The sequence below is a fragment of the Pseudorca crassidens genome, chromosome 13 (genome assembly GCF_039906515.1).
Source record: "Pseudorca crassidens isolate mPseCra1 chromosome 13, mPseCra1.hap1, whole genome shotgun sequence".
Classification (NCBI taxonomy): domain Eukaryota; kingdom Metazoa; phylum Chordata; class Mammalia; order Artiodactyla; family Delphinidae; genus Pseudorca; species Pseudorca crassidens.
In genome coordinates, this window is record NC_090308.1 from 7,736,728 (window position 1) to 7,755,502 (window position 18,775).

The window sequence follows — 18,775 nt, forward strand, 5'->3', positions numbered from 1 at the left end:
GCTTTTTTTATACAATCCTATAAAAATGTAAAAACCATTCTTAGTTCTGAGGCTGTACAAACACAGGATGTAGTTTGTGACTTCTGACCTATAGCACAAAGAAAATCAAAAACAAGTCACTATTTCTTTACTTCTTTGGGGAAGCAATTATTCCCTAGGTGGTGGGAAACAACTGTCAGTTCAGCAAAGCAAGGAAAAAGGACGCTCGGTTAAAACAGGAAAAATGGGTGTAATAACTGGCAGCTGGAGAACCAGGGCCCAAGAGAAGGAGCCTCCATGGGGCCTGGAAGGCCTGGGGTCTCACAGGAGAGCAGAAGGTGTCTGGCACTGCGGTTCAGAGATGCTTTTCCTGCCGTTAACTGTACATTGGCAAATAGTTGAAGCTAAGTTTCAAAATGCAAAGTTTAAATTTGACACCATCTCCTACTAAATATCGGTGTCATTTCATTAGGCCTTACTTCTTCCCACACTTTGAAATTTCCTCCCATTGAACATTCCTTACACCCATGGAGGCAGCATTCCGACTGCCTTTTCTTTTGTAGATTGCCACAGCTGAAGAGTCGGTGATAACTTACTATTCATAACTAAATTTGTTTTTGTTTTTTAATCTCCCGCTCCCTCCCCCTCCCCCTGCGAATCCCTAAATTCAGTTTTATTTTTTAAGAACAAACATCTCTTTTTGCCCTTCTTAAATGACAACACATTAGGTCATCAGCAGAAATGACTGATGACTCCCATCTGTCAGTTCCTAGTTCCTGAGAGTCTTTGAACTCAACCCTTCTTCAGAACAGAAAACTAACGGAGAAAAGTGAGAAAACTCAACCCATGAAGACTGTTGTCTGGGTGAACACAGGAAGTCACCTTTAAGACCCGGGCTGGTGCGAGTGGGGAAGCGGCAGAGGAAACTGTCTTCTGCCCCCTCCAGCACCAGGGGAAGTCAGAGGCTCTAGGCTAGGGAAGAGGGTGCTTCATCAACCACCAGGAACACTTGACCAGATACCAGAGAAAGAAGGGAAGTAATGATGACAGTCGTCTAGTCTCTGAGGTGAGCTGGCAAAGAACTGAAGGGCCAGGCACACCTGACCTGGATCCACAAGGCGTCCAGAAGCCACCCCAAGGCTGAGGAAATGCCATCTGTAGGTGGCATGGCACCTAAACCCAAGCTCGACTTGGGACTCGGCTCTTGAGTTGCATGGCATCAGAAACCAAGAGCTAACCTGCTCTACGCAAGTGAGCCATTCCATTTCCAGTCCGTCCTGTGTATTTAAAATGCCCCGTCGTAGAAATAAGAACCACCCAGGACAACTGAACAATTAAATCACATGGTATCTCTGCTCAAATGGAGTTTGAAAACCACAATAAGATTTCTACCCCAAAAAGTTGGCGTCAGTACTTCAAATCCTAAAGGTCCCAAGATGTATTGCACAAGCATGTAACCTTGAAGGGCCCTTGTTACCTCTTTATTCGCTTTAAAAACGTCTTTCTTGCAGGCTGCAGTTGTCCTCCACTCGAAGTAATGCACACAGTCTGTTGCAGTTACAAATTCGGGAGTTCCCTTTTTTTTAAAAAAAAAAAAAAGGAAAAATAAGTTAGCATACTGCATATTGTAAAGTGTTCTTTTTTTTAAGTCAGAAGCAGTGAAGGCTAACGAAAAATCTTAAACTAGCAGCGGGAGGCGGGGAATGACACACAACTGTTTTAGTTAAACAAGGTCATCAAGAAGTTCCCAAACCCAAAACTTCTGAGACAAAAGCTTCATAAAATCATGTTGGAATTTGGCTATAAATGATCCAAAACTGTTCTACTGCCCCAACTATGCAAGTACAGTAAGCTCATGGGAAGTAATCTTCACTGACCTCCCACTCTCAAACTCCAAATGTTCTCTGAACCAAAAGCCAACAAAACCGAAGCCAGAAAATGTGACCTCATGCTTCCTGGAAGCCGCGGGAGGAGGCCCATCTGGACCTGACCGAGCTCGTACACCAGCCTTGCTCAGACGCCCCTGCACTTGAGGGCGGCCCCTCCCAGCAGAAGGGGACCAGCGAGGACTCCGAACTGGTCAGCCACAGTGTGGCTGGTTGATGAGACGTGGCGGGGACTTACCTCTGGGCGCCCATGTGCAAATCTGAAAAGTTCTGTGAATTCTGGTTCTCACAGGGTGAACACAGAATTCTTGAAGACAATTTAGTTAAAATTCAAACAACAAGCTAGCTTATTCTGTAACTCAGACCTCCATATTTCATACCACTGCAAACAGATTTTTTCCCCAAGGTTTCAACATGGGCAGCAGTGCAACTGATAGGCTGGTCCAAAATTAACAACATAAGTTCTATTTTTAAAGTTCTCCAGACAAGACAGTATGGCCCTGAAAATGCAACAGTCACAGCACCAAATTCTAAAAATGATACTTCAAAGCAATCTGGTAACCGCCTAAGTTTCACTCAACCTGATTTTTCTGAACACTTGGATTCTTACTCTTATTAGAGAACATTCACAGGGTTTGTACACAAATTGCTTTTGCTAAAAGCCAGCAACCATTTGCTGAGAGCCCCTTTCTAAACACTAAAGATTAAAATCAAAAAATCACATACAATATGCAGATAGTGAGAACACCAGCATCACGCTTTCGACAATTAGGTCCCATTTCAACACTAGTGATACCCCAAAAGTTGGGAACCCCATTACCCACTGGCCAAGGCTTCTTCTAGACAGATGTTAATATGTTCCATTTAATGTAAATGACGACAAATGTTTAAAACAATAAACACATTGCCTTGACAATATCAAAATAAAATGCTGGGAGAAGAAGTTTCAGAAAGAAAAAAAAAAATTTATGCTGCAACATAAACATTCAACAGTGCTTTGAGTTTAAACACCCTAACCTTTACACTGGAGTTTTACACAGGATGTGGGTCAAATTTCACTGAAACGTTGTAACTATAGGCTTAGGATTTGTTTACTTATTGGTTCTTAATGGTGACGGTAATTAGGCTGGGGTTCCTGTTCATCTGTTTGCTCGTGTTTTTAATTTTGCTCCCTTGGTCATCCTAGAATACCCGCTACAGCAAGAACACCCCAAGGACAAACGTTTTTAAAAGAAAGATTATAAAGTGCCTCTGTGTGGACTCACCAAGGTTTTCCCACATAAGAAGGTGATGCTACTCTGCACTCTGTGATTTGTGCTCTGCTGCCCGCAGCTCATTGTGGTGTTGAATTCCAGGAGAGATCTGGTTGCGTTCTTCAAATGAGAGTCACCTATTCGAAAGAAAAGAGTATGAACAAGCCATAAAACATTCATAACCATAGAGCTATTTCCAAGCATCAGCAAAGTAAAAATGGCACTATAATTCATTTGAAAGCTTACAAACGGCCCCTTCCCCAGAATTCTCCGTCTCAGGAATGGCATCCCCACACAGCCCCAAACACATTGCACTCAGTCCTATCTTCCTCTCACCTGTCACATCAGAAAGTTGTATTGCTTCTACCTGCACCTCAAATGCGTCCACCTCTCTCCTTCTCTACAACTACTGAAACCACTGTCACCTCCCACCTGTATTCTGGCAACAGCCTCCTAATTGGGCCCCTTGCCTCCAACTCCTGTCTCGTTCCTCACCATCCTCTCTTCCCCATCCATCTTGCACCAAAAACATAAATCAGAACATATAGCTTGGCTGCTGAAATTCTTCAATAACTTCCCATCATACATGCTATAGAATCAAAATTCTTTAGAATGGTCCACAAGTACGCTGATCACTTCTCAGTCTGCCTGGGATATTATTGCAATAAAAAGTCTCCATAATATCAATATGATGGTAGTTGGCACAGGAACAAATAAACTGACAAACAGACTGTAACAAAGATCAAGACACCAGAACAGAGAGCACACAGACATATCTATGAGTCAAACTTTGATACACAATAGAAGTAACGTATCAGGTCAGTGAGCAAAGAGACTGTTCAATAAATGATACTGGAAACAAAATGGCAATCCATACAGGAAAAAGGATAAAAACTGAATCCCTACCTACCACTGTATACAAAAATCAACTCTAAATGGATTAAAAGATGTAAACATCAGAAACCAAATTTTAACTCAGTAAAAGCTGGAGTTATCTTTTAGATCGTAATGTAGGGAAATACTGAAGACTCAAAAGCATTAACTACAAAAAAAAATAATAACTGTGGCTTATTAAAAAGTTTATATTCATGAAAAAGTAGCTTAAGGAAAACTATTTAAGCTATTTTTAAAAAATAGCTTAAAAAAGTTTAGAACAAGTTATAAACTAGGAGACACAAAGAGCTGGCAAAGAACTAGCATCAAGAAGATATATACTCACACACAAAAACAAAAAAAGTTTTTTTATAATTCTAGGAAATAAAATGAACGACGTATGACAGAGAGAACACACTGAGAGGAGAGAGAAGGGAAAACCCACACCTAGTCACAGTATGGTGATTCTAATATCAAAGGCAAAGATAAAATTCTAAAGCTTCTAGAGGGAAAGAATTGATCACATGCAATAGATAACTCAATATAAAATGGACAAGACATGATCAGACAGGAGAAAAACACCTTCATAAATAAAGAGATGTTCAACATCACTGGTGATCAAGACCATGCGACTTACCAATTCCAGCCATTCTATCGACAAAAATTAAACACCAAATGTGGGAGAAGAGAAGCTCCAGAGCTCTCCTGTGTTGCTGGTGGAAGTGTGAACTGGTACAACCACTACATAAGTGGGCATGGCATTGTGTCCTATCATTGAACGTTCATGTACCCTACGGCCTAGTTATTCAACTCTTAGGTAAATACATAAGCGAAAGCCATAGACGTATACATGACAAGAAACATGTGAAAGACCATCTCGTGTTCTTCACACTAGCAAAAACCTGGAAACAGGGACTCCCGTGGTGGTCCAGTGGTTAAGACCCTGCGCTCCCAACACAGGAGGCCCAGGTCCTATCCCTGGTCAGGAAACTAGATCCCGCATGCCGCGACTAAGACCCAGAGCAACCTAATTAATTAATTTCTTAAAAACTTGGAAACAACTCAAATGCCCATCAGGAGAAGAGTGGACAAATTAACTCTGGTAGATCTACAATATTACGTAGGAATCAGAGGAATAAATCACAGTGAAAGATAATATAGTTGTTTTTCAACAATATAACATTGTTACCACTTAAGTCCCAAAACATTACACACAGCGTGATACATACTTTCTATTAAGTTGAAAACACCACATACAGCCAGACATTTGAGAAAGAGAGAAAGACAGACAGACTCTGGGAAAAGAGAGGAAAGAAGAAAGAAAATCATTCGCTCACAAATACAGGATGTGAGCGAATGATTACCTCCAGTGAAGAGAGACAGGAGGATGGAAGACCACACAGACAGTGGTTATTGTCAAGGTCCTGGATTTTGTTAGAGAAGGGGTTCGTTGCATTATCCAAAACAACTAATTAAAAAACAGAAAGAGGTGACTTCACAGATTGATGATGAGTGCATGTCATGACCTCAGGATTACAACTGGTCCAATTTGATAAATACACCAGAGATCTTTAAAAGAGAGAGACAGAGTAGAAAGGGTAAAAATTAAGACGCCAATGGAGAGCGGATAATGGCTTTCAGACCCACAGCACCATACCAACAACAGTACAGCGGTTCTTTCTCCTGCCTGCCTACGTGATTCGGCCTGCCAGAATCGTCCTTCTCTGCCAGAAACTCCAGGGTTCTGTTTGAAAATCTTTTTTCGACTGCATAGGCGCAAAAGCCCTGAGGCGGCTGCGGGACCGAGGACAGCGCCCGTAGCCCCGCCCACAGTGGGCGTGCCTGGGACCGGGAGAGAGGGTGGGGCTTCGACGCGCCCTACAGCGCTGCGCTCCGGGAGACACGGAGGGCGGGCTAGGCCGGTGGGAAGCGGCGCGCAGCGGCCAGGAGGGGGCGCTCCCAGGCTGCGGGTCCCCCACCTTAAAGACCCTCCCCCCACGCCTCCTGTCCCCCCACACGGCGGCCCCATCCGGCCCTGTGCCCAGAGCTCCTGGGGGCTCCTCATAACTGCTGGGTTCGCCCTGAAAAGAAAACGAGGAGGGCTCTGGCCTCAGGCCGGGAGGGATCCGGCCGACCTCTGCCACCGCGGCGCGGGGCACCGGCATCCCTCAGCGTCAGGCCCCATCGGCATCGCGCCCGCCTGTCCACCTTGCCTTCTTCCTCTGCCCGCTCCACCTGGCGGCCAGGACCGACTGCCGACCCCGGCACTCGGAGAGAGGCCGCAGTGCACCGCGGCAGTGAACCGCGGCAGACAACCGCGGCAACCGGCCAGCCTGGCCGTCCTCCCCGGACGAGAGCCGGGCGAGGACTGCGGGGCGGCGGCCAGCACGCCAGGCCCACGGCCAGCTCCCGAGGACGGCGCCAAATGGGCTGGGCCGCGCTCGCCGGGCCCGCCACACCGCGCCGGGTCCTCCAGACCGCGCGCCGGGCCCGCCAGACCACGCTCTCCAGGCCGGGTCCGCCAGACCAGACCGCACTGGCGGGGCCCCACCAGACCAGACCGCGCCGGGTCCTCCAGGCCGCGCTCTCCAGGCCGGGTCCTCCAGACCAGGCTGCGCGCCCCAGGCCCGTCAGACCGCGGTCTCCAGGCCGGGCCCGCCAGACCAGGCCGCGCTCGCCCAGGCCCGCCAGGCCGCGCCGGGTCCTCCAGACCGCGCTCTCCAGGCCGGGTCCGCCAGACCGCGCTGGGTCCTCCAGACCGCGCGCTGGGCCCGCCAGACCGCGCGCTGGGCCCGCCGGACCGCGCCAGGCCCACCAGACCGCGCGCGCCAGGTCCTCCAGACCACGCTCTCCAGGCCGGGTCCGCCAGACCAGGCCGCGCTCGCTGGGCCCGCCAGACCAGCCCGAGCTCGCCGGGCCCGCCAGATCGCGCCGGGTCCTCCGGACCGCGCCAGGCCGTGCGCGCCAGGTCCTCCAGACCACGGTCTCCAGGCCGGGTCCTCCAAACCAGGCCACGCGCGCCGGGCCCACCAGACGGCGCTCTCCAGGCCGGGTCCGCCAGACCAGGCCGAGCTCTCCAGGCCAGGCCGCGCCGGGTCCTTCAGACCCTGCGCCCCGGGCCCGCCAGGCCGCGCTCACCAGGGCCCGCCAGGCCGCGCCGGGTCATCCAGACCGCGCTCTCCAGGCCGGGTCCGCCAGACCAGGCCGAGCTCGCCCGGGCCCACCAGACCAGACCGCACTGGCGAGGCCCCACCAGACTAGACCGCGCCGGGTCCTCCAGGCCGCGCTCTCCAGGCCGGGTCCTCCAGACCAGGCCACGCACCCCGGGCCCGCCAGACCCGCCCGACCGCGGCCTCCAGGCCGGGCCCCCCAGACCGGGCCGCGCTCACCTGGGCCCGCCAGACCAAACCGCACTTGCCGAGCCCGCCAGGCCGTGGCGGGTCCGCCCGACCGCGGTCTCCAGGCCGGGGCCACCAGACCGCGCCGGGTCCGCCAGACCACGCGCTGGGGCCTCCAGACAGCGCTCTCCAGGCCGGGCCCTCCAGGCCGCGCTCGCCCGGGCCCGCCAGACCAGGCCACGCTCACCCGGACCCGCCAGACCCGGCCACGCGCCACCGGCCAGGCCCCGGGAGGTCCTCCCGACCCTGCGCGCCAGGGCGCCCGCCAGGCCACGCTCGCCCGCACCCGCCAGACCCGGCCACGCTCCGCAGCCCAGGCCGCGCCGGGTCCTCCCGACCCTGCGCGCCAGGCCCGCCCGGCCGCGCTCGCCCGCGCCCGCCAGCCCCGGCCACGCGCTGCCAGCCAGGCCGCGCCGGGTCCTGCAGACCCTGCGCGCCAGGCCGCGCTCACCAGAGCCCGCCCGACCAGGCCGCGCTCCGGGCCTGCCAGGCCTCGCCTGCCACCCTCGCCGTCCGCGGCCGAGCCCAGCCGAGCTCGCAACCCGGCCTCGCTGAGGCTGCCGGGCCTGGCAATCGCGCCTCCCCCTGCTGCCTCGGGGCCCAGCTCTCGGCCGCCGGGCCTCCTCAGCACCTCGCTCAGAGCCTGCCAGCCAGGCCGCCAGCCCTCTCCGTGCTAGTCTCCGACGTGCTCCAGCAAGGAAGGCCTCCCTCGCTGTCCACTCTCCCTTCTCTATTGTACCGTGTCTTTCGACGTGTGCTGTTCACGTGTTATTTCACCAAATTAAGAGTCCCCTCTGTCCAACTTTCCCCTACAGCTATACTGCCTCACTTTTCCGCTCCTCTTTATATGAACACTCTGAGATTTCTACTCTCGCTTCTACCAGACACTCCCCTCCCCTTGTCCCCTGCACTGGCTGTTCCCCCAGAGCCACGTGACCCACGGCTTTTCGGCTTCAAGTCTTTTGCTCAAATGTCACTTTCTCAGCGACACTTACCCCACTGAATATTCCTGAACACACACTCCTGAGACCCCCAGCACTCCTGACACTCCTTCCTTTTCTTTTTTACAGCATTCATCACAGTCTGATATACCACTGAGCCATTGTTTGTTCTTGTCTGTCTCCCACTCCACTAGAATGTAAGCTCCATGAGAAAAGGGATTTTTGTCTGTTTTGGTGACTGATTCAAATATTTGTTACAAATAAATAAATGAATATTAAGCGTTGGCTGTTTTAAAAATATTTATATATACATATATCTGTCATGGTGTGATTTAACCAAGTAAATCAATAAAGTACACTAAAATTTATTGAACTATCCCCATAGTTAGGCTGTTTCAGCATATTTGCCACCATTACCAATGCTCCAAGTAATTTTTTTGTACAAAAATCTATGTACAGTATTAATTCCTCCATTGTTGGTAAGATTACAAAAGTACATTACAGGAATCTAAGTTTTTAAATTTGATGGACAATGCCAGACAACCAGGAGAGACTATAAATGAGATGAAAACATGAGTTATACCTAAAAATCAACCAGATATCACCTTAAATATCCAATAGAATTATATAATTTTAGAAAGTTAAAGATACAAGAGGAAAAGGTATTTTCACATGTTAATAGAGACACAAAATTGAATCTAGCGATCAACCTGGATAGCTGTTGTAGATTTCTGTGAGTGCACACAAGAATCAGACAGTAAGTATCACCTGAAGTCAAGGGTCAGGCTCCTTAAGAGTAAATGAAGTCACATGACCAGCAACTACAATTGAATTCACTCTATCCTACACCCAGGTCACCTATAAAAAAGCCAGGCAGCATCCCAGGCTTTGGTGGTGAGTAACCTCACGTAACATCCTTCCTTAGTGGGTCTGCTACCTCGGTTAAAATGGGCTGGTAACAGCCTTCACGAAGTGGACACCTGGTTTTTAACCCTCAGAAAGATTAATTAAATGAAAACCATGGTATTAATATTTAGGATTTTAGGAGGAATGTGAACATATTCAGTATTTTTACATACTTGCAATGTCTAATTTTATAACTAATTCAAAGGTTATAACTAAGCAATTGATTTAGAATTGTGACAGTATTTGAACAACTAAGGGAACTTCAGGTTTATCATATTTCTACATTTAAACTATTAAATTTTTAAGAATTATTATTAGTCCTTAAGTTTTTACTGTCAGATCAGACATCTGAAGTACTTTAAAGAGAAATCAAATATATAAAATGTATAAATCACTTTAAAATGTGAAGATGATTCAACTCGGTTGTAAATGGAACCAAATGGTTGTTCACAGACCCCATATAAATGACTGCTAAACTCTGTTAGATTTATACATGTAACAATATAATATCCTTGGCCTAAGGAAGAACTAACACAGGATTTTTATCAAAAATAATGTAATATTATTTAAACCAAAACTGAGGTCTTAATATTTGTTTCTAAGTACAAAAACTGCCCTTGCGGGCACTATAAAACTCACATCAACAACGATCTTCCCAGAGGGTTACAGACAACCATCTTCCTATAGCAATGTACGAATGTGCCCGCTTCTAGGCTCCTTGCCAGTAGTCCATGATTCAACCATTTAAACTTCTGCCAATGTGACTGAAGGAAAACTAGATTTCATTATTGCTTTGATTTGCATTTACGCCTGGCTTACTAATGAAGCTGAATTGACCATCTGGATTTCTTCTTTTGTGAATTGCCTGTTCTTAGACTTTGCCGTTTTTCTACTGGGTTTTCTTACCATTTATTAAGAGAAATTCCTACCTCCTCCAGATTAAGTTTCTATGTTACTAGGTTTTTCCCAATGTTCTACTGTCTTTTTACTTTTAATTTTAACTAATCCATAATTTCTGTTACACAATATGAAGGAGAGGTCTAACGTTGTTTCCTAACAGATAAACAGCTTAATTACATACAAATTTTAGGTTATCCGTTAAGTTCTCGTATGTATTTGGATCTATTGTTAAACTAACTCTTCTGTTCCTCTGATCTGCTCCAGTTTTTGTGGCTATTTTCAAAATTCACATTTTTTTTCCTTTCTAGGAAGTTCATGTTAGTTTCCAGCTGTCCTCTAAGAGCCAGGAGTTCAGGTTACCCACCGTAGTTCCCATATTAGCTCTACAACTGTCTGATGTGACCCTGTGACTAGCAGAACAAGAACCCTGAATAAATCGACAGGCTCTGCAGCTGGCCTGCCAGCATTCAAATCCATAAGCATGCAACCTCTGGCAAGCTGCTTATCCATTTAATGCTTCAGTTTCTTCATTTATAAAATGAGGGAAATGAGATCATCTACTGCAAAAGTTGTTGAATGAATTAAATGAGATAGTCTACTTAAAAACATAACACCTGGCATGTAAGTGCACACCAAATTTCGTTATTATTTAGTTATAAAACTAAATTTACAATAACAAATTTAGTTATTTCTACCGTACAACACAAATTAGCAAAATTAGATCAGATTCAAGATTATCTGTGATAATGTTAATGTCCCTCTCATTCGTTCATAGTAGTGTGCTTTCCCGAGTTGAAGGACAGGGTAATAACCACTAGTGCTGAAAGTACACATCATCTAGCATACCATTCTCTCCCTCAGGGAGTTTGAGGCCCTAGGAAAAGTATGTCATGTGTGTCTGGGGGTAAAATGAGATTAGAAACAGCTGGTTTATATCATCATCAACTAGTAACAATTCATCTTTTTAACTCTCCCTTTTAACCAACCTTTCCTAGTCCATCAGGCCCAGCTTTCTAAAAACACATTCTATCAGATTACCTCCCCCATTATCATCACAAAGAACCTATAACAGATCCACTACCTACCCCAGAAAATATCAACTCTCCTGTCTGGCTTTCAAAGCCGACCTGACTTGGTCATTCTCAAATTTTGTGCCAACCTCACAAATCACCCTCCTAGTGACTTGTGTGCATCTGGTATACATCTACGTTACATTACACTATACTGCACTACCACAAACTAGAAGACACACTTTCATTAGCCAAAAATGCTATAGCCAAGTATTATAATAAAGTCAAGAGGAAAACTACTTTTCCTCTTTCTGAAAACCTAAGTAACACTGGCCAACAGGCCCACTTGTGGCCTCTCTCTCTGAATGGTCAGAAGATCCCAACCAGGAAACTGGTGATCTCATTTCCAAGTTTTTTAAGTATATCACAAAGTAATAAAATTTGGTCCAAGAATTCAGAACAACCTGGTGCTTTCTCAGATCTCTACCCAGGGCCTCAAATCCCTCTTAGCAGTGTTTTCAATCTAAACCGTCTCCGTGCTGGAAGAGAGGGAAATCAAACACACGCTGGACCTGACCAGGAGACCTCCCAGACCTCGCTCTTCTTACTCTAAACCATTACTTTCTAAAAAGCCCTTTTGAACTGTGCTTAGGAATTTCCATTCAAGATAGAGATGGAGCTACCAAAGTAAGCTGCCCCTCCCAACTCCAAAAACCTACCGAGTTCCCTCTTCTCACTGCTGCACTGTCCCCGGTCACACGCTGTCTCCACTTCATGACTGACCCTCACCATCAGACCTCACCATTGAGAACACCTTGGTCAAAAGGTCACCACCCACCGACATCCATGACATCACATCTAAGGATGGCACTGGCTGCCTTTATGTCTGCCCTACGTCTCTTTAGGCATCTGCCCCTTTCCCACTCCATGTAACTTGGTAGGGCTGTCAAGCACTTGGATTACCCTGCCAAAGGAAAGGGATACTGACCAAAAAAAGAGGGCTTTGGGGGAAATGAAATGAGCCCTACCTAGGAGAGAAAGGTTTGTGCTTTTTCCTCTGGGATGGGCAGTCCTTAGGACTATTTAGTTTTTAGTGTAAGCCCAAAACCAGTGACCGTCTTTGACCCCATGTGAATACAGACTGCCTGAGACTCAAACCACCACAGAAGAAGGCGGAAAGATACAAGGGGGAAGGGATCTAGGTACTAGAGGAAATGAGGTGAAACAGGGAGAAAAGTAAGGACAGGGTTTAAGAAAAACATGAGGAGGCAGATCCATGGAGAAAACATCCTTCTATATCAATAAACACAAACGTGCGTAATTCTTCACAATGATTGCATAGTATCCGCTAGATGGGAGTAACCTAATCTGGTCTCAAATTGGACGTTTAAATTGTTACCACTTTTAACTCCTATACAGCATAAAATGTATATTATGTACATAAGCATATGTAATTGTATAGACAGCTGTATATACATAGAGTCATTTTTGCAAAATTGGGCTCCTGCACATCCAGTAATTTAAGGGTAGTTTTACTTACCCACGGAACGAAAGCTGTTTGTCTTCAAGTCGTGCATACAAACAGCACTTGATGTTCCACACTGGGCAATATTCACATTTCCACAGATGTTGATTTTATAAAGCATGTTATTTCTGGTATCAACAGCTTCCCATGTATAACTAGAAAGGAAGAAAAGCAATTTGTCACTGTCACTGATCTGCCAATAATTAAACTTCTCTCTAGTTTCATATTCAAGCCACAGTTGCTTAAGATTACCATAACCCAGAAGATACACTTTCATTAGCCAAAAATACTAAAGTCAAACTATGTTAAGTTGAATAGAAGCCAGGGCAGAAACCGCTAAATACCACCTCACTCTGGTTCAATCCACCCTGAAGCAGCCTCAAGACTCCATGAACATTGAAATACTTAAAATTCTACCATTAATTTAAGAATAGCAGCTCAGATGTCTAAGTCATTGCTCAAGAATCATGTTGAATTTTAAGATAGTGACCTTTCCAATCACACTGGAATGCTGAAAAGCCAGATGATTGTTTTTAACTTCATCTTAGTTAAAAACTCGTTATGGCATGAAAGACAGTTCTAGCTCTGGTTTTACTTTTTACAGCTACAGTTCAGATCTGAACTGACAAGATGAAGCTGTGCCATGAGGCAACTGATCCAAAATCAGACAAAATTTACTTTAGGTTGATTCAATGTTATCCAGCATTTTACATGCATTAAAACTTGCTGTCTGGGGCTTCCCTGGTGGCGCAGTGGTTGAGAGTCCGCCTGCCGATGCAGGGGACACAGGTTCGTGCCCTGGTCCGGGAAGATCCCACATGCCGCGGAGCGGCTGGGCCCGTGAAGCCATGGCCGCTAAGCCTGCGCGTCCGGAGCCTGTGCTCCGCAACGGGAGAGGCCACAACAGTGAGAGGCCTGCGTACCGCAAAAAAAAAAAAAAAACTTGCTGTCTGTTCAAATCTCTGGCAAAGTAGATATTGAGCAAACTGCCTATGAACCAAAATGCACACTTGGGACAAAACACAGCTGACCCTTGAACAACATGGGTTTGAACTGCATGGGTCCACTTAATATGTGTATTTTTTCCCCTAAGTACTGTACTGCCACATACCGAACTACATGATCCACGGTTGGCTGAATCCACAGAAGCAAACTGCGGATACAGAGGGCGAACTGTAAAGTTATATGCGAATTTTCGATGGGGGTGGGCAGGGTAGGGGAGTGGCACTCCTAACACCCACACTGTGCAAGGGTCAACGATAATGCTCTGTCAGTCCTGTCATAAAAATTCTTCTCAATTCTCCACTCTTCCCAGGGAAAATGTTGTGTCCATTTTGTAAAACTTCCTCAGCAAGGGTAGACAGGAAATGAGGAAAGAAAATAAAAAGTTCCCCGCAAAACGCAAGGATACATTCATGCAACAGTATTGTTGAACGGAAGATAAATCAAATCAGACTTGCTTCGGCTAGGCCTATCCTGGAATTGTGGAGGGCCTGGGTGTGAGACCCTGAGGGTGCTAAACCCTAAGAGCCTGTGTGTGTGTCAGGAGTGTCCAAAGCAGTACCAGCTGGATGAGAGAATGCACTCCCCCAGGAGTCCACTTACCACAGCGGAGACAAAACACCAGGCAACACACCCCTCCCTGACCAGAGCCCGCCTCCCCAGAGCCCCGCCCAGCAATGGAGGAGCCCTAACCCAGGGTTACTGGCAGGCAAGGAGCCAAGCATTCTCCTGAACCCAGGTCTGGGGACCCATCAATTCCACCTGCTAGGAAGCCAAGGACCTGGGCACAGTCAGCACGCAGGCAGGGCTGCAGAATGCTCCCCTGGGAGTTCTGACAGCCTCTGAAGTGCAAGAAACCTGAAAAACAGGCTGGGCTGCTTTGGTGAGGGCCCAGCTGGGCTCAAAAGCAGTTACCACTGAACGCAGCTTCTTCATCGGTAACACCTTAGAGATACCTCCCAGAGTCAGGAGAGTTACATGGCCCGAGAAAATGACCCAAATAATACCAGGCACGAGAAAATCAGCCATCAAGGCCTGTTTCTTTTGACCTACACTAACCCTCATTCATTTCGCTTCACAAGGTATTTTCTTAAGTACTTAGTGAGGAGTACAGCGATGATCAAACAACAATCAGACCAAAAAACCCCTGCCCTCCTGGAGTGTATATTCCAGGGGAGGACAGAAAATAAACAGGTAAAGAAATACACAGGAAAAGTCCATCTCCTAACACCAGCATGCTTTTACGAAAACAAAATAGCAGAATGGGATAGGAAATGACCCAGTAGTTACTTAATGTCGTTGGGGAAGTCTTTTGAGATCATACTCACCCTGGGGCTTGAATGACAAAGAGCAACCCAGGGGGAGACGTGGTGGGCAGAATATCCAGCAGACTTACTAGCCCTTTTGAGGTCCTGAGGCAGGAATAAACTCAGCATGTGGATGGAAAAGAAAGGAAGGCCCTGTGGCTGGAGCAAGGTGGATAGAGAGACCAGGAGAAGATGACGCCCAGGAGATGGGGACACCTGGTCACACAGATTAAAGGAAGCAGTTTTGATTTTGTACTTGAAGCAAAGAAAGGCCACTCAAAGACCCACTCTGCAGATCTTTCCTTAAAAATTTAAGCTAGGGTTTTCATGTGCAGAGTATTAGTAAACTTTTCTATTAATTATAGTTAATTAAGGAAAATCGTGAATCTCTTACTCAGGACCCCTAAGTTTTTCCAGGATAGCAGACGTCAGATTTAAAGCCAAATTTAAAGCAATGGCATCATTAAAGTGTTCCAGAATCCTAATAACATGAGAGGTGTGTGAAGGTATTTGAGAATGACTGAATGAGTAGGAATCAACTCCAAAGACATCCATGTGGTTACTGAAAATGCTACGCTTTTCTTAAAACAGAAACCCACTGCTGTTTTTGCAGAGGTGATAGTTAAGTAAGCTAGATGGAAAGTGCCTGTGTTTGTGGAGCAGAAAAGAGATGGAAAAGAGTAAAATGCGGGATGTTGTCCTGATTATCTGGAAAGCAGCGTTCCTAGAAAGAAAGACGTTGCTCTAGTCAACTATATTTCTTTTCTCTATTTGTATCTCATCATATTTGCTTTCTGTCAAGATTTATCAAAATGATAAGCGGTGGGCCTCCCTGGTGGCGCAGTGGTTGAGAGTCCGCCTGCCGATGCAGGGGACACGGGTTCGTGCCCCGGTCCGGGAAGATCCCACATGCTGCGGAGCGGCTGGACCCGTGAGCCATGGCCGCTGAGCCTGCGTGTCCGGAGCCTGTGCTCCGCAACGGGAGAGGCCGCAACAGTGAGAGGCCCGCGTACTGCAAAAAAAAAAAAAAAAAAAAAATGATAAGCGGTTATCAGATTAAGGGGTGAGGACCCTGTGAAAGTACGTGAGTGCTGGGTTTCTTCAGGACTTTCATTTAACCACGCACCACAGGGCAGCAACTCACAAATCCAAACTGCAGCACCTGGGCAAAGAGTCCTTAGTCATCTCCCTTAAAACTGGAGAAAGGGCATCTGCAGGCTGTCAGGGCTTGAAACGCTTGGATTCCAATGGACGCGTTTTGCTTTAAAACAGATACACATGCCCAGTGCCTTGTATCAACAGGAGCTCAGGGATAATCACTCCGTTGAAATCATCGATCTGAAAACTCACGGAGCATACTCCCAAAACTACAGTGTATCCTGCTATGCCCCCAGTTAGATTCAAGTATCATCTAGATAAGCTTTCACTAGGAGGAAATATTTTTTAAAGATGACTTCATTAAACTTGAAAATCACAGAAATATCTGATAGCACTTTTTAAGAAAATTACATGTTTGGAACTAGATGATCCTACACTCCTGGCCAGATTGAAGGCCACATGACCAGAATGGCCTAGGCTGAAACCATTCTTTAAATTTATGCTGAAGTTTTAAAGCACCATGATCATATTCTAGAACCAGAGAATGGCTTCAGAAATAAAAGTTCATAGACTAAATAACATTTCATGATACATTTAATGAATAATAATCTTTTGTCCAAAAGTTTTCCACTAGAAAATTCTCTGCGATAAAGTGAACATGTACAGCCAAAATGAGGAAACCCAACAGTATGATTTACTTAAGAGCCAAGCAACTGAGACTGTTCAGCTGAGATTCCCAGGGAAGTCTACATTCTAAACTAAGCTACTTGGACTTACACAAATAAAGAGGAAAAAAAAACTAACAGGAAAAAAATGAGACCAACATATTAGACCAAAGAGAAAACTAAGCTGTAATATTAAAATTTTAAACTTTTAGCAGGAAACAAACGGTGGAATAAAATACCTGCAAGTTGTGTGGAAATGTAGTCTTCGTTCAGAGATACACACACACACACACACACACACACACACAAATGTTTTAAATACATCTGCGCTACAAGCATCTCCTGCGGCAGGATAGGTATGAAAGCCCAGCGGGCATTTTCATGAAACTCTGACACTCATATCAGGTCAAGTCTTCTTCTAAAAGACACCATGGTTCTATGCCGTCCTCCAACTCATCTGTGAGAAACAGGGATGCAAAGAGGTGGCGCAGAAGAACCACGAAGGCCGGAGGAAGCGGGTGGTCCCCGGGGAGCATCACCCAGAAGCCCCACCCACTTCCAAGTCTTGCAAAATTCAGTTCATATCCTCTGTGGAGGCAGCCTAATCCCGGTTAGAAATGTTCCTCCGGACACAAAACCACCTGTGTTAGAACCCTGGCTTCGAAAATCAGCAAAAGCAAGCAAAATCCTTGCCATTCTTACCTCATTTTCCAGAGTATAACATGCTGCTAGCCAATGTCCCCCTCGCCCTCTTAAAAACTCCAAATTCATTTCAAAGCAAACCTGACGATTAGACACACGGGTACGCATGCAATGCCCCCCAGACCACGTGGGCTAGTCCCTGCTGCATCCTTAGCTCTGATGCCAGCCCTCCTGGCATTTCCCACCACCCATCACTAGATCTTCTTAGGTGTCTGGCATCCCCAACTGCCCCGTGGCTCTGGACAGGAGTGTCCTCTGCCCCAGAATGACATATGGACATATATATGGACAGAATCAATATATGCTGGCAGGTTGGGAAGGAAGCCGGTCAGTGAACTAAGAACGCGTCACAGCAAACTCTCAACCACAGGTGCTGACGGCCACTCAGCAAGCCACCCAAGCACCTCACGCCATTAATCAACTCTCCCGAACTCCTCTGCTTCAGAGCCAGAGACTCCAAGGCTCAGAGACTTGAAGCTCCTTGCCCAACATCACCCAAGTATGAAATGACAAGGCCAGGCTTATGCCAGGCCTGTCTCGGCCCCACGGGCCAGCGCTTACACTAAGATAAACTGCCTCATTTACTTTCAATTTTTTTACGTTTTTTTTTTTTTTAACTTTTCAGAAAATATTTGCTTTCAATTATAACACTGAAGCTGGCAAACCATTCCAGGAAACTTTACAATTTAAATCTTGTCACAATAGATGCCCCTAAAATGGCAGATCCAGGGGCTTCTCTGGTGGCACAGTGGTTAAGAATCCGCCTGTCAATGCAGGGGACATGGGTTCGAGCCCTGATCCAGGAAGATCCCACATGACGTGGAGCAACTAAGCCCGTGCACCACAACTACTGAGCCTGCGCTCTAGAGCCCGCGAGCCACAACTACTGAGCCAACGAGCTGCAACTACTGATGCCTGTGTGTCTATAGCCCATGCTCCACAACAAGAGAAGAGAGAGGCTGTGACCTTTGTGAAGATCCAGGCTACCCTATGTGAAACTGATCAACAGATGAGACACTTTTCTGAGCTCAAGTTCTTGCCTAAGTTTTCAACTTCTGCTACTATTTCCCCCCCATCCCGTCCAGTTCTGCTTCCTCTTTTGCACAGTCTGAATTGCCACACACCAGAGGCACTGCCTTCAGCAACCTATTTCCCACACCCAACTGGTTTCCATGGAAAGAATATCAATTCCCTCAGCCCCCTCCTCCCCATGGGCTGCCCTCACCTCACTTTTGTATCCAGGCCGGTTGAGGATTCCACTAAGGAGGAACACATCTGTATTGTTTTCCCCGCCTCAGATGCACACCCTCCTTTAAAATGACTCCTTAGC

At 46.7% G+C, this 18,775-nt stretch overlaps 1 protein-coding gene across 1 annotated transcript in view; it reads right to left on the bottom strand.

Moving 5' to 3' along the window:
• The window catches only part of IGF2R (insulin like growth factor 2 receptor), a 109,853-nt gene that overhangs the window by 76,410 nt on the left and 14,668 nt on the right, over positions 1-18,775 (bottom strand). Inside the window, exons 2-4 of the mRNA XM_067701612.1 lie at positions 12,687-12,826; positions 3,131-3,255; positions 1,457-1,555 (exon numbers count right to left, since the gene is read on the bottom strand). Of these exons, the coding sequence (XP_067557713.1) occupies positions 1,457-1,555; positions 3,131-3,255; positions 12,687-12,826 (364 nt within the window). The remainder of the gene's footprint in view (positions 1-1,456; positions 1,556-3,130; positions 3,256-12,686; positions 12,827-18,775) is intronic.